We start from the raw sequence: 17421 nt of genomic DNA, 5'->3' as shown, positions 1-17421 counted from the left end.
ACACATCTGAATTGTAACGCCCACTGTTCAAAGTGCCGTCAATGCGAACAAGAGGTGACCTAAACGTGTAACCAGTGACAACCCATACCATCACGTCGTGTGATACCCCAGTATGGCGATGACGAATACATGCTTCCAATGTGCGTTCACCGCGATGTCGCCAAACACGGAGGCGACCATCATGATGCTGTAAACAGAACCTGGATTCATCCGAAAAAATGACTTTTTGCCATTCGGGCACCCAGGTTCGTCGTTGAGTACACTATCGATGGCGCTACTGTCTGTCTGTCTGTCTGTCGGTCTCCGAGCTGATAGTCCATGCTGCTGCAAACGTCGTCGAACTGTTCGTGCAGATGGTTGTTGTCTTGTAAACGTCCCCATCTGTTGACGCGGGGATCGAGACGTGCCTGCACGATCCGTTGCAGTCATGCGGATAAGATGCCTGTCATCTTGACTGCTAGTGATACGAGGCCGTTGGGATCCACCACGGCGATCCGTATTACCCTCCTGAACCCACCGATTCCATATTATGCTAACAGTCATTGGATCTCGACCAACAGAAGCAGCAATGTCGCGATACGATAAACTGCAATCGCGATAGGCTATAGTCCGACCTTTAACAAAGTCGGAAACGTGATGGTAGGCATTTCTTCTGCTTACACGAGACATCACAACAATGTTTCACCAGGCAACGCCGGTCAACTCCTGATTGTGTATGAGAAATCCGTTGGAAACTTTCCTGATGTCAGCATGTTGTAGGTGTCGCCATTGGCGCCAACCTTGTGTGAATGCTCTGAAAAGCCAATTATTTGCATATCACAGAATCTTCTTCCTGTCGGTTAAATTTCGCGTCTGTAGCACGTCATCTTCGTGGTGTATCAATTTTAATGGCCAGTAGTGTAGTATTAGGTTCACAACATATGAAAGGGCAATGTATTGGTGGAGCTGTTATTTGTACTCAGGTGCTTGGCGTGAAAAGGTTCGTGGGGAGTGGAGGGGGGGAGGATGACCACACAGCGGGAATTAATAGACTCCGAACGCAGAATGTAGTTGGACATTTCATTTTGAAAACTATTGGGTAATTCAACATTCCGAGAACCACAGATTCAAGGGTGTGCCGAGATTACCACATTTCAGGCATTACCTCTCACCACGGACAATGCAATGGCCAACGGCCTTCACTTAACCTAGAGAAGCGCCATTTGCGTAGAATTGTCAGTGCTAACAGACAAGCAACACTACGTAAAATAACCGCAGAAATCAATGTGAGACGTACATCAAGCGTATCCGTTAGGACAGTGCGTCGAAATTTGGCGTTAATGGAGTATGACATCAGACGTTCGACGCGAGTGCCTTTGCCTAACAGCAGGACATCGCCTGCAGCGCCTCTCCTGGGCTCGTGACCATATCCAATGGACCCCAGACGACTGAAAAACCGTGGCGTGATCAGACGAGTCCCAATTTTTCAGTTGGTAATAGCTGGTACCAGGGATCGAGTATGGTGCAAACCCCACCAAGCCATGGAACCGAGTTCTTAACAAAGCACTGTGCAAGTTGGTGTTCGCCCCATAATGGCGTGAGCTGTGTTTACAATGGAATGGACTGGGGTCCTGTGGTCTAAGTTAACCGATCATTGACTGGAAATGATTATGTTCGACTACTCGGAGAGCATTTGCAGCCATTCAACGATGGGATTTTTATGGATGACAATGTGCCATGTCAGAAAGCCACAATTGTTCGCTGTTGGTTTGGAAAACATTCTGGACAATTCAAGAAAATGATTAGGTCACCCAGATCACCCGACATGAATCCTTTCGAACATTTGTGGGACGTAATCGAGAGGTCAGTTCGTGCTCAAAACCCTGCACGCTCAACGCTTTCGCAGATGAGGACGGCTATAGGGGCAGCACTGCTCAATATTTCTGCAGGGGACTTCCAACGACTTGTTGAGCCCATACCACGTCGGTTTGTTGCTCTACACTGGGCAAAGGCGGTCCCACACGATAGTAAGAGTTATCCCATGACCTTTTTTCACTTAAGTGTATGCCTTATTTTGAGAAAGATATTTGTGAGAATTTACACTCTTTGTCCTGAAACCTGACCGGCGAAAGGCTGCTGCACAGCCTAAATTTGCACCGATCGCAACATGACCACGCAGATAACACACCAAGTTCAGCTATCTGCATAAACTAGCAACGCTGGAGGCTGCGGCAGTTTCTGGAGCAATTCTTGCGTCTGTTCGATTTGTCACGCTACGTCTACGCCCGTGGTCCAGCGCTAAACGGCGCGTCGTTTGAATGCAATGTCTCGTATTCATCAACGCTCGTTGTCTAATTTTTTATACTGCCTTTCGTCTGTATGCTGAAGTCCTTGGCTACAGCATATTTCACTTTCTGGCATACCGGTAATACAATTTTCGTCCAATAACGTTTCTGCGGAAGATTTTTCGGCAGGCTGTCTGCTTCTGAATGCCGCATGCGTCAGAGCTCTCCGGGGTTCCATTGCCAGCGTTTCCCACGGGGGTGCTGCGGCCTTTGACGTATGTCGAAAGCGACAGCCATCGCTCATCGCTTGGGGTAAAGTGCAAAGTGCTCTACTGTTATTGAGTTATGCTCCAGTAAAAAGTGTATGACTTGCATTTCACGCTCTGTAGCAACGGACGCAGACGACCCTGTTTTAATATGATGAGGTCGGCCGTTGATGCCGAGTGGTTCTAGGCACTTCAGTCCGGCACCGCGCTTCTGCTACGGTCGCAGGTTCGAATCATGTCTTGGTCATGGATGTGTGTCATGTCCTTAGGTTAGTTTGGTTTAAATAGTTCTAATTCTAGGGGACTGATGACCTCAGATGTTAAGTGCTCAGAGCCATTTGAACCATTTTATTTGATGAGTGTTGTATTACACTAACGAAATGAATAAGGCTCAAAGTTAATCTTATAGTTTGTCATATACTCTATCTTACTACGTTGTTTAATGTTATTCTTCATTATTTATATGTCGTTCTTCCAATTTTAAAAGCGATTATTTGTGCAACTTCTTCGTCAGAAATTCGAATGTTTTTGTCAAGCCACAGTCCCTAAGTATGGTGTCAAGAGTTTTACGATCGTAGTTTCTTACGATAAATGTATGCGATAAACTGTGAGAATGCCTTTCAGTGAATAGTCTATACTAACGCAGACACACTGCACATTTTGAAGTCCACGTATGGATTCATGGAGAAGATATTCATTTCGTATGGGAATTATTTTCCAGTACTGATACCTGCAAAAATAAAAGTTCTTAAAATTTTGTGATGTGATGCTACGATAGTGTAACGTAATCATAAGAAGATTTAGAAATTGATGTTGCATTCCTCGAGTCGAATTTCCTTCTCTAGAACGCCGCTAAAGCCAAAAGCAATTTACCGCTTGGCACGTTGACCGATGTCGCTCTTGTCACGTATAACGCGCGTGGTTTGTTTACAAAGCACTCCAGCCCTACCCCGGCAGCCAGACGCCGTCAGATATCGTCTCACGCACGTCCCGCTGAAATTCACGCCTCGATAGAAGTGGCTAGTCAACCACGTTCATGTGGCATCGCTTGAGTTTGAGGTAGCCGCCTCGAATCCTTGTTGTGGAGGAAATCTTCACCGCTCTTGCTTTTTAAGTAAGAGAACCCAGAACGTTTCCCTGTAAGGCAAGTGTACGTCGGAGACAAAGGTATCGCCAGGAGTGCGCAGGGAAGTGCGATAGGACGCCTCTTGCCCTCTACATACGTATATGATCTGACTGATAAGGTGAACAGCAATCACCGACTGAAAGTTCCTGGCAGATTAAAACTGTGAGCCAGGCCGAGACTCGAACTCGGGACCTTTGCCTTTCGCAGGAAAGTACTCTACCAACTGAGCTACCCAAGCACGATTCACGCCCCGTCCTCACAGCCTTACTTCTGCCAGTACTAGAGCTGTGAGGACGGCGCATGAGTCGTGCTTGGGTAGCTCAGTTGGTAGAGCACTTTCCCGCGAAAGGCAAAGATCCCGAGTTCGAGTCTCGGCCTGGCACACAGTTTTAATCTGCCAGGAAGTTTCATATCAGCGCACACTCCGCTGCAGAGTTAAAATCTCATTCTGGCATCACCGACTGTTTGCTAATGACGTTATAGTGTGCTGGAAACGGTCATGATTGTAGGAGGATACAGGACTTGAATTTCTTTTCGATCCGATTGATGGTAACTTGTTCTAAATGCGGCAAAATGCAACTCAATGAAGATGAATAGGAAAAACAATCTTTTAATATTCGAATACAATGTTTATCCGTGTGCTTCTTGACATACCAACGTCGATTTAATATCTTGGTGTAACACTGCAAAACGACTCGAAATGGAATGAGCACGTAAGCTCGTGAGGGAGTATTATGGCGAAAAATAAGAGGAAGACAGCTGAAAATGTCACTCCATAACTCAATGTCGCTCTCGCGAAACCTATCAGCACCGAAACAACACGGAGCTCCAGAGTCAGAGTTAGGTTAGATTATGCACGGTCAGATCAGGTGACAGAAATTGCGACAGACTGCAGAACGACACTATTGCAATCAATAGTTATATCTCGCTACTTTTACGAGTCGAATAGGATAGGGAGTGACTGTCAGCGGTACAAGGTAACCTTCACCATGCACCATGGGGTAGATTCCGTATGAGCCTTTATAGCTCTTATCTCCTTTCGCGGCCGTCACGCGAGAGATAACAGGTATTCAACACACATTTTCATCCACGTTGTGAATGGGTGGATGTCGTATTTCTACTTTCCCTGTATGCAGTATAAATTTTCGATACCTTGCCTGTTGAAAACCCAAACGCTTCCGCTGCCTTGGTTACCGGACGCACCCGTCATACAAGCAGCAATACTTTGCCAATTCACTCTGACATAATGCACTGGCAACACAGAACACTGACTTATCTGACCACGACTGACATCTGGAACGTACTGAAAACATTGTACAAGTGCCATTCGTGGTAAAATGCAAGATTGGCTAGCGTCTGCATTTATGTGTCAGCATGGATATCTCGCGGTTTCTTCGCATTACCGTCAGTTCTCTGCATGTGGACGTATATGTAGAAGTAGACGTAGATGTAGCTGACAGAAAAAAGGAGGAGAAGTGATGATGTATAGCTCTTGATACCGAATATTGCGCCAATGTATTAGATTAAATTTCAAACGTATCTCCAGTCTCTCGTGAAGTGAGGGTATGTGAGACTGTTAACAACGATGTTAAGTACTGCGGCTCGTTTGCTGGTATTCGAGAGGAGCAGGCTATGAGCCCGCACCGGTTTTCTCCATCGTCATCATCAGTAACGCAAAAATGACACTGAAGATCCACACGCACTCATCATAGTAACATACACTGATAAGCCAAAACATTATGACTGTGGTGTCACCGCCAGACACACTTGCTAGGTGGTACCTTTAAATCGGCTGCGGTCCGGTAGTATACGTCGGACCCGCGTGTCGCCACTATCAGTGATTGCAGACCGAGCGCCGCCACGCGGCAGGTCTAGAGAGACTCCCTAGCACTCGCCCCAGTTGTACAGCCAACTTTGCTAGCGATGGTTCACTGACTACATACGCTCTCTTTTGCAGAGACGACCGTTTATCATAACCTTTAGCTACGTCATTTGCTACGACCTAGCAAGGCACAATATTCAGTTAGTATTCTGAACAGATAATATTGTGATTCATGTACCGTCAAGAGCGACGTCATCATTAATGGATTAAAGTTAAGTATCAAAATAATTACGTCCGCTTTCTGAATTCTCATTCCTTGTCATGTTCCAGGCCTCACATCAGTATAGTTCTCCCCCCCCCCTCACGCCAGCCTGCGTGAGCTAAAACGCGTGCATTTCGGCCTCCACTCGTAACACGGTGTTGGCTCTTCTGCTAACACAAAAATGACCACTGCCCACCGGACGCCAGATGCATTGCGGGCATGTGACGCGGCAACATAAGAATGTAAGCGGGGCAGACACGGATGGCGGATCACCTTGCCGGAGATATGAGCTGCAAATGGGGAAATTCATTGAGACTTTGACAAAGGGCAAAATATTATTATGAAGAGCCTGTGAACCAACATCTCGAAAACGGTGAATTTGGTCGAATGTTTGCGTGTTACTGTTGTGAGCATCTATGGAAAGAGGTAGGACAGTGAAACTATATATAGGAGCTAAATGGGTGGACGTCAACGACTCATCACAGAAAGTGGGGATCGGAGGATAGATGCTGATCTGTGGCTTCTCTGCTGAAAGAGCGCAATGCCGATGGACGCACAAGTGTTTCGCAGAACGCCATTCACTAATATGCTATAGGAGACATTCTCCTGCGCTTGCGTGGGACCTGCAGTAGTAATCGAAGATAAGCTGACAGGTGCTCTAGCCAGCCGGGGTGGCCGAGCGGTTCTAGGCGCTGCAGTCTGGAACCGCGCCACCGCTGCGGTCGTAGGTTCGAATCCTGACTCGGACATGGATATGTGTGATGTCCTTAGGTTAGTTAGGTTTAAGTAGTTCTAAGTTCTAAGGGACTGATGACCACAGATGTTAAGTCCCATAGTGCTCAGAGTCATTTGAACCATTTGAACAGGTGCTCTCTGCATACATCCCTTCATGCTTGATGTCTTCCTCGACGGCAATGTCATATCTCAGCAGTGTAGCTGCTCGTGGCTCACAGCCACAATCGTGCTACGGTGGTTTGAGTAGATTATAGTGAACTCACGTTGATGTCTCGGCGGGTTCCTATGGAACTCATCTGTGTTGCTATCGGGTGCCATCACAGAATACGCAAATAAGTGGCCCGTTATTTACGCGAACTGAACGTAGGCATCTAATGCCAGATACCTGCAAAACCTACCTGATACGAAGAATCAGTGATTTATTTCTTTCCAAAGACGGACAAAGAAGCTGTTAAATAGGTGCTCATAATGTATTGCTTTGTCGGTGTATACTCAACTTGTGTACATGCGACACAGCATGCATCTTTCGCGAAAGAGGGGAAACCTTTCCATCTAGGCGACTGAAACTGCCCCTTGGAGTCTACCAGCCAATAGTGTCATTCGACTCCATTCTACTGCACTGTCTTCTTTTCGATATTCTTTACCATAAGGAGATACAGTGAAGATGGACTCAAAGACACACTGCACATCAAAACAACAATATGCCTCGTTAGTAAAAGATAACGGTAGCCGCATTGCGTACATCACTGAAGTTAAACACTGTCAGGCATGGCAGACAGTCAAGGTGCGTCATGCGCTGTTGACTAGCGGGAGCACTCTGTTCTCATGAGGCCAGTTGAGCAGTTACTTCATTGAGGAGGAGCGGTTCCAGGTAGCGAAAACTGACAACGGCCGGGAGCGCGGCGTGCTGACCGGACACCTCTCCATGCCGCTTTCGATGACGTCTTTGGGCTAAGGATGACACGGTGGCAGGTCGGCACCATTGGGCCTTCCGAGACCTTTTCGGGAAGAGCGTTGTAAGAAACGTTAGTTGATAGAGGGAAGATCTTCTGTGAATGGGAGCTGGTCGAGGCGGAATTTGAATATCTCACCAGTGCATGGCTGCAGAATGGGTACTCGTCCGCTAGTATGAGAAGAGCATTAACACGGCCACGAAAAAATCATAGAGATATACACACGGCCTCAAAATCGGAAGTTCTCCTGCCGTTTATAAAAGATATCACTGACCGCATAGAAAAGATCTTGACGAAACGGAATATCGCTATAATCTACAAACCCATGAGCAATAAACAGGACACGTAAAGTCAGCCAAAGATGTTTGCAAACCGCTGGGAAAGTAGGGATTTACAAGATATCGTGTAAGTGTGGAGACGTATACATGGCTAATACTAAAGATTGGTCGAAAACTTACTGGAAGAATCGAAGGGTACTTTAAGGAAACTGACAAATCAGATCTTGCGGAACATTTTTTACAACCAGGAGACCACCGGATTCAATTTGATTCGACTACAGTACCGCCAACGAAAAGTGGCTACTATGAAAGGATAAAGAAAGAGGACATAGAAATTATTAAACGCCTCAATAACCTTAATCGGAAGCAGTCTTTCTTTATTCGTGTCAGAGGTACACTAAAATGAACACACATATAATACATACAAAGAAAACCATACAGTATTCATCCAGAATTGGGCAACTTTGATAGCACTGGGTGCTGCAGGCGTTAAGTCCTTCATGCTACAGCTGGTTGGGCATGAGTTACATTTGGAGAGATGCCGGAATGTCTGCAATTGACCTCATTCGCAGTGTTGTGTTGGCAATTGAAAGTTCCATTTAAGGAGAATGTCCCTCGATCTTGCGACTTCGGTCCGTAGTCTGTTCAAGGACTTCCAGATGACCCACTTCTCCAAGTGCCCAGGCGGCAGGGATTCTTGTGGTGTCATCCAGTTTGGCAGATGTTGGCATCTTTCTTTCCACTTGGTGAGTCGGGTAGCCACAGCTGATCCTTCTAAGGACTGTGAAGTTGTTAGGAAACTCTTCCTCGACTTTAGTCTTGGCTTGGCAGGTAGATGTCCAAAGAGTGGATGTGAGGTCACTGTATTTGATTTATGCCTCTCAATGTTAGCGGCGACCTCTCTTCTGATGTAATATGGAGCAATCCGAGTGAGACATTAAACTTTGTCCATGGGGGTTGGCCTTAGGCAGCCTGTAACAGTCCTACAGCTGTCATTTCAGGCTACGTCGACCTGCTTTGCATGTACTGAATTGTACCACACTGGGCTAGAATACTCTCCTGCATAACAGAATACGCCAAGAGCTGTTGTTCTTAATGTTTGTGGATGTGTACCCCAGTTCGATCCCGCCAGTTTCCGAAGAAGGCAGTTTCTGGAGGATACTTCCTGCTTCAGCTTCAGACAATGTTCCTTGTAGGTCAGTGTACGGTCGAGAGTCACACACAAATACCTGGGGTGGGAACAATATTGTAGTGCAACTCCATTCCAGAACATTTCAAGTTTCCTGGAAGCTTGTTTTTGTTTCAGGTGGAATGAACACACTTGCGTTTTCTTAGGATTGGGTGCGAGTTGATTCTATTCATAGTAAGTACCAAGCTGTTGTAGACCGTGTGTAAGCATTATCTCTACGTCTTCAAACCGATTGCCCTGGGCATCTATCGGAAGCGGTAGTGTGCGAAACGAAATAGTATCTGAAGAAGATGTGTACCTGTCTTCAACCATGGGGTGATAGCGATACCAGACGCCAGCAACCGACAAGGACCAATACCAGTCGAGTTTCGAAAACATGTAATGCCACGCCTCTGCGCGGTAGCACGTGGAGACGGAATTTTACTTAAGTTAATGATGAACCAGCGTGTGTAACGGATCTTCGAGAAAGCTACACCCCCTCTTGAAGATGTCATCCGCAGAAGGTGCTGAAACGTTGGGTTTCAACAAGAAATTCATCCGATCGCGGCATAAGAGCCAGGAATTTTTAACAAGTGTGACTTTACCGGCTACGAAAATTTACAGTTTGCAAACCACTGGGGTTTGACTTGCAACCCAAAGCATAATCATTGCTAAACAGAACTGGAAACCAACATGGAAGATTTTCATAGTTTTTACGTAAATGTGGTAATGAATCATTCCCACTTGTGACTGCAGCGAACCACAGACCTCCAGACACATCACAGAATAACGTTCCGGAAAGATCATACGACGATAGATCAGAGCACATAATGCCCGCTGGGAGCTCGTGTCCATAATTTTTTACTGTCTTTGTTGATATGAGACATGAGTATTATGCTGTGTGTAAATATTTGTACTTGAACACATTTAAGTGCTGTATAATACATTAAAGCTATTTGGAAGATATTGTTAACTCTCCTATTGTAGAATTTTATAGTAAGTAAATTACTATATATATTTAAGACTTGTTATATAACGTGTGGACATTTAGGCCACACTGCGTCAGTCGTGCATCATCTTGTATCCTGGATGAAAGAATTTTCCTTCCATGGAACATTAACATTTCCAAATGAACTGAGTTTCTTTAATGTCTTGACTATTCTATATCCCTTGAAAATGTAAATTTGCATTACTTTCAAACAGCCCCAATTTCAAAATGTATTTAATTAAAACTGTTATTTTTAATAATAGTTCTACTTAATTTGATTTCACTTCCAGATAATTGGAATGTAGTAGAAAAGTAATGGAACCGAGTGTCAAATAAAGTGTCGACAATATTTTCTCAAATGTAACGTTTCTAAATTTCAATCGAATGTCTGTTCTAAGATACATAACGATTTTTGACCTTAGAATATTGTTTCATGTTTGGAGAACGCTTATTTTTCTGAATTAATTTTTATAATTTTAGCAAAAACTGCAGGACACAAAAAGTGTATGTTACAATTTATAAATGGAATAAGAACAGATATTAAAATTCTATTACAGCCTGGTTAGGGGTGAAAGTCTAGAAAAGCTTTCCGAGACACAACACTCTCCCCTTCTCTTCATCGTGTTCAAATTCAAACGGCTCTGACCACTATGGCACTTAACATCTGAGGTCATCAGTCCCCTAGAACTTCGAACTACTTAAACCTAACTAATCTAAGGACATCACACACATCCAAGCCCGAGGCACGATTCGAACCTGCGACCGTAGCGGTCGCGCGGTCCAGTCTATAGCGCCTAGAACCGCTCGGCCACACCGGCCGGCCTTCATCGTGTTATCACTTGTATTATACACAGGGTGATTTTTATACCATGTACAAACTCTAGGGACTGATCGATGAGAGAATACAGAACAAAAAAGGTCTAATGAACTTATGTCCAGAAATGCATGTTTTCTATGCTAGACATCATTTATTCAGTCATACATTGTTACAAAGACTGCGGTCTAAAATGCGCTGTACCATGCAGCTATAGTTACTGTAAATGTTGAAATTGGTTTCTATGTGCGTCAACGTATGCGTGCATGCGCCGTAGCATGTTCTCCCTCACACGTTCAAATCGGCCAGACTGCATCCTAACAGTGTCAAAGGCAACATGAATACGCTGCTCCAGTGTCTCTACATCTGGAATGGGCTCTGCATACATGATACTTTTGAAAAAGCCTCATAACAAGAAATCGTGCGCGTTGAGACACGGCAAACGAGCAGGCCATGCAACTAGACCCCCGTTTTCCGATCCAACGAACAGGGAAGACACGATTGAAATTGGTCCCGGCTTTAAAGGCGAAGTGAGCTGGAGCACCATCATGTAGTAGCAATATAAACCTTCGAATCATCAATGGCACTTCCTCCAGCAGGCGAGGCAAAGTCGCCCACAAGAAACGCCGATAGTTCCGGCTTATTGGGCAACGTGGAAGGAAGGCTGGTCTGAAAATACGCTCGCCAATTATCCTGGTCCACTCATTCCTGCTGCACCAGTGCTGGTAATTCGCTGTCACCATACCATGGGGGTTCTGCATACTATCCACATATTACTGTTACGAAAGTTGAAGATACCAGTCCGCGGAAAGGTGGCCTCATCTGTGAATAGGATGGGTGACACAAATCCCAGAATGGTGGTTGCCTGGTGAAGAAACCAGTGACCAAACTGCTTCCGATATCGAAAGTCTGTTGCTAGTAAGCCCTGCACAAGCTGTAACAGTTGTCATGGGAAATGGTCCATATGGTCATCTGGCGAGCCTGGTACTGACACAGCGGTTACCTCCCACAGCGTTAATCACAGCCGGCCGGTGTGGCCGAGCGGTTCTAGGCGCTTCAGTCAGGAACCATGAGACCGCAACGGTCGCAGGTTCGAATCCTGCCTCGTGCATGGATGTGTGTGATGTCCTTAGGTTAGTTAGGTTTAAGTAGTTCTATGTTCTAGGGGACTGATGACCTCAGATGTTGAGTCCCGTAGTGCTCAGAGCCATATGAACCATTTTGTTAATCACATTTTCCTCCAAGTCTGGTGTCCGAACATTTGGGATACATTCTTCATGATTTCCTGCTTCCTGAAATGGCCCTGACTCAGACAAATGGCGAAACAGTGTTTCAAACATTGAATGCTGTGGTGGTTGTCAAGGGGGATATGTCTTCTGATGCAACCTTGCTGCTCGCTGCCATTTGCCTTTCCGTAAGTAAACACCATGTCGGCAAACTCTCGATTCGAATACGGAGCCATTGTATACAACGCTGCATCACATGCACTAGAAGGTGAGTCAGCAACAGAAGTGAATTCGACATAACATTACCAATTATTATGGCAGGACAGGGCGCTAGGGCATGATGTATGAGGAACAGTACCAAGGAGGAAATCATGCATACTTTAACTATGGCTGCATGGTACAGTCTCTATGACAAAGTATGGCTGAATAAATGGTCTCTAGGATGGAAATCATGCATTTCCGGATATAAGTTCATTAGATCTTTTTTGTTGCGTATCCTTTCCTCGATCAATCCCTGAAGTTTGTACTCGGTGGAAAAAATCAGCCCATATGGAGAGTGCTTGTAAATGAATGGTCCGGTTTTTAATAATGAACCAATTTATTACCTTACATGGACACACCTTACACCATGAGCAGCGAAAACTATTCAAGTTCTTCCTGCGCTACCCCGTGCTCGCTTATCAAGCTTACTGCGCAGACGTAGCGTCTATTTCCAACACGACATTGCAACAGGAATAGACTTTCTGTGTTCTCCATTTTGAGGTGTCCAGATCTGTGACTACAGTGCAGCATGAGTTTCGCGCACGGCTTAGGGAAGATCCACCACACACAAATAACACAGATACGTGGTACCGACAGCTCGTCGAAACCGAATGCTTTTGTAGGAGGCAGAGTCGTGGTCGACCTCGTGAGTCTGATGCAAACGTCTAAAGATGGCATGAGGTGTAAGTGTTCGCAAGTCACTTATTAAAGAAGGAGGGAATTGTTCGTACCAAAGATTACAGCGTGGAAGGTGTTGCGCAAGTGGCTATGTTTTAAACCACAAAAAATGGGATTAGTGCAGACCGTTACACCAGTAGACAAAGTGAAGAGCTGCAGTTAAAAATGGAGGACACACGTTTTATGGAAAGACTCATATTTTGCCAGGAATAAACACACATAATTTCCCTATCCGGAGAAGCGAGAGACCACACGCGTTGTTGGAGCACCAGTGTAAATCTCCAAAAGTGAATGTTTTCTGTGTCGTGTAGCGCGAGAAAGTCCACGGTCCATTTTTCTTCCAGCAACAAACGGTGACTGGTAACTCATTTCGAGACATGTTGGAAACCTGGATGCTAACCCAACTGAACACTAGTATGATGATTAATTATGCAACAGGATGGTACTCCACCACATTTTCACTGGCATACACAAGAGCTTCTCGGTTGTGTTCTTCGCCAACGCATGATTGGACGAGCTGCAACAGTAAACAACAAGCTTCTCCACCGGGACACCCCCCATGCCGGATTCAATACTCTGCTATTCCTTTTTGTGGAGGTTTGTGAAAGACCGAGTTTATGTACAGCCAATGGCAGTGTCTCTTGAGGAAGAGCGTGATCGGATAAAGCATGCATTGCACTCCACATATTGTACGATTGTGATTAATGCATCAAAAACTTAGATAGCAGCCGCTGCTTATCCTGAAAGGTTTGTCCAAATAAAATACTAAAGCGATTTTTAATTTTTAAAATTGCACCATTCATTTATAAAAACGATGTATATTTAACAAATAAATTCGCCAAATAGCCGTGCAAATTAAGAAGTTTCGGCAATTCAGTGTGCCAACTTCAGGGCCCATATGCAATGAACATATGCAATATGAACATCAACGAAAGCAAAACGAGGATAATGGAATGTAGTCAAATTAAGTCGGGCGATGCTGAGGGAATTGGATTAGGAAATGAGACACTTAAAGTAGTAAAGGAGTTATGCTATTTGGGGAGCACAATAACTCATGATGGTCGAAGTAGAGAGGATATAAAATGTGCACTGGCAATGTGCAAGGAAAGCGTTTCTGAAGAAGAGAAATTTGTTAACATCGAGTATCGATTTGTCAGGAAGTCATTTCTGAAAGTATTTGTATGGAGTGTAGCCATGTATGGAAGTGAAACATGGACCATAAATAGTTTGGACAAGAAGAAAATAGAAGCTTTCGAAATGTGGTGCTACAGAATAATGCTGAAGATCAGATGGGTAGATCACATAACTAATGAGGGGGTATTGAATAGAATTGGGGAGAAGAGGAGTTTGTGGCACAACTTGACTAGAGGAAAGGATCGGTTGGTAGGACATGTTCTGAGGCATCAAGGGATCACCAATTTAGTACTGGAGGGCACCGTGGAGGGTAAAAATCGTAGAGGGAGACCAAGAGATGAATACACTAAACAGATTCAGAAGGATGTAGGCTGCAGTAGGTACTGGGAGATGAAGAAGCTTGCACACGATAGAGTAGCATGGAGAGCTGCACCAAACCAGTCTCAGGACTGAAGATCACAACAACAACATGCACTTCTCAAAAATTATGGATATTGGCAGTCAAGTCTTCGAAGGAAGCTTTTGAGAATTCACGACATCCAGGAACAGTTGGCCCCAGTATGCCAATATCGATCGCTTTGGAGAGGTACATATTGGGCCTGAAGATGGCGTACTGAATTGCCGAAACTGGTAGCGAAAACAAAATAACGGCTGTTTGGCGGATATCTTTATTAAATATTTGACCAGCCGCTGTCCCACGTCCACGATGGATCAACAGTCCCTGTGTATTTTGTTTTTCAATATGTCAAAACACAATAAATAAATGAACATGACAAATGATATCCGGAACCCAGACGATTATGCAGCCTATAGCAGAACAGCTCTGCCGTCCATTTGCAGATTCGGCAGTACCTGCTGGATCTGGCGGCGAGCTTCCCCATCAGGGTGAGTGTGGAGACCATCGGACAGAGCTCGGAGGGCCGACCCTTAGACGTGATACAGATCTCGTCCGGCGGCGATGGTGCGCGACCAATGATCCTGATGGACGCAGGTATCCACGCCAGGGAGTGGATCGCGCCCGCCGCCGCCCTCTACGTCATCAACCAGCTGGTCGAGAACGGAGTACACAGCTCTCTCGTCGACAGCATCGACTGGCACATTCTACCCCTTCTCAACCCTGATGGATACGAGTATACCTTCACAACGGTAAGTCCGAGCACTAACATAGATGCGACACGACAGTTCGTAAGTAATAATTGTAACGCGTCTTCTTATATTATTATGTTTTGCTATTGTTTTTGTTAGAAAAGTCTTTATTCAGTCGGTCGTCGATATTTTGAAATAAAAGTTATTGCGGGTGTCGCGTAATAAATATTTCACGTGAAGCGCTGTTGCGACACAGGCAATGATCAGTTGTGGAAACTAAGCCACTGAATATTACAAATAATGATATTAAAGAATACGGCGGACTGACTACGTCAGATAAGAGGGCACGTACATTCGCGAATGAGTGGTCAAAAAAAAAAAAGCGTTAATACTGTGTAGGAAATAAGTATTAAATATAGTTACGCTTGTACACACTCAAATGTGTGCGAACATGGATAGAGGCACGAACATTTTGAGTGCAATCATCCCCTGTGGCTTGGATAAAAAGAATTACAGTATAATGCATGTATTCATCTTAGAACGTAAATGCGTGGACTTCGAAAGTAAATTAAAATGAAAGCTGCAGATTCTGAACGTCGCGGCAAATATATTGAAATTGACGGTAGCGGCCATGAAAGGAAAAAGATGAACACATTCACGTACCTCTATTGTTGAGCAGCGTCGCCGTGAAGATCGTTGCCTCCATCTAAATTCTCTGCATAAAATTAATATAATAGTAATAATTTTCCAGAATTTCAGGAGCTGGGACCCATGGTATCACAAAAGACGAAATCGGTCTGCTTCAAAATCACTTTCATTATTTAACCCAATTTTATTGGTAAGAAAGGGCACAACACGTCTTAACACTAGGACAAGATAACAGCGAAAGGTAAGTTATTCTAAAACTAATAAACGAAGAGCGTAAAGCTTCTTTTGTTCAGCAATTGCTTTACGCATTAATCTCTGGTAGTTGAACTAGTGTTTATATATTCATAAAAAAATACATCATTCCTTTACATAAAACAAATCAATAATTTGATCATTACTATAGTAACATGAATCAGCGACAATGACATGACTCTTAAGTAGTATATAGGGGTTCGACAAATATACGGAAACATCGCGAGAAACGCATGCTTGAACGTACATACAAAGGCTAGCCAAGAATGGCATGTAACTCGTCGATTTTGACCAATAACATGTTTTTGTCATAGTATTACTTTGTTTGTATTCAAACCATAGATAATAAATCAGCTGTCTTTTGTGGCAAAGCGTCAAAACCGTAAATAAAAATAAATGAATGTATTATTAAGCCGTAGATACTGTGTACGCTTTTTGTCGCTTGTGGGAATTGTACATCACTTGTGTGCCCATTTCTAACTATACCTTTGTCTGATAATGAATCATTCCTGTTGCTGTTTCCTCTTCAATTACCTTGCAGGTTAACTGAAGAATAGGGCTGTGTGTGTTTATTGTGTATTAAACCGGGTACCTAGAAACGACGGAGAAGCTTCGTCCCGCCGTAGCCCTCAGAGGTTCACAGCCCCACAACAGGCCACAGCAGTCCACCCACCCCACTGCCGCCCCACACCGATAATGAGTCATTCCCATTGCTGTTCCCTCTACAATTACCTTATAGGTTAACTGAAGAATAGGATTGTGTGTGTTTATTGTGTATTAAACCGGTTACCTAGAAATGACAGAGAGGCTTCGTCCCGCTGTAGCACCCAGAGGTTCACAACCCCACAACAGGTCACTGCAGTCCACCCACCCCACCGCCGCTCCACACCGAACCCAGGGTTATTGTGCGGTTCAGTGAACACCCAGTAAGCCCCGCCCCGCAGAACATCTCATAACAGACCAGTGTAGCCCCAAATGTTTGCGTGGTAGAGTAAACATGGTGTATGCGTACTGTAGACGGTGTTCGTTTTTGTGGTAAGTTGTTATGGGATCAAACTGCTGAGGTAATCGGTCCCCTAAGCTAACACACTACTTAATCTAACGTAAACTAACTTAACGCCAAGGACGAAACACACACCCATACCCGAGGGAGGACTCGAACCTCCGACGGGGCGAACCGCGCGGACCACGACAACACGCCCTAGACCGCGCGGCCACCACATGCAGCGAGAGACAGTGTTTGTGTGCAGCAATCGCCGACATAGTGTAAGTGAGCCAGAATAAGGAGAACCAGCCCGCATTCGCCGAGGCAGATGGAAAACCGCCTTAAAAACCATCCACAGGCTGGCCGGCACACCGGACCCCGACGTTAATACGCCGGGCGGATTCGTGCCGGGGACCGACATGCCTTCCGCCCGGGAAGTAGCGCCTTAGACCGCGTGGCTAGCCGGGCCTGTATA

The 17421-nt window shown here is 45.0% G+C and overlaps 1 protein-coding gene across 1 annotated transcript in view; it reads left to right on the top strand.

Annotated features, from left to right (window-relative positions):
* The window catches only part of LOC126268055 (carboxypeptidase B-like), a 122861-nt gene that overhangs the window by 35428 nt on the left and 70012 nt on the right, over positions 1-17421 (top strand). The window contains exon 4 of the mRNA XM_049973489.1: positions 14816-15121. Within this exon, the coding sequence (XP_049829446.1) occupies positions 14816-15121 (306 nt within the window). The remainder of the gene's footprint in view (positions 1-14815; positions 15122-17421) is intronic.

Source organism: Schistocerca gregaria, chromosome 4, assembly GCF_023897955.1.
Source record: "Schistocerca gregaria isolate iqSchGreg1 chromosome 4, iqSchGreg1.2, whole genome shotgun sequence".
NCBI lineage: Eukaryota > Metazoa > Arthropoda > Insecta > Orthoptera > Acrididae > Schistocerca > Schistocerca gregaria.
Note: the sequence above shows the minus strand (reverse complement) of the source record. Positions and strands in the feature narration are given on the sequence as shown.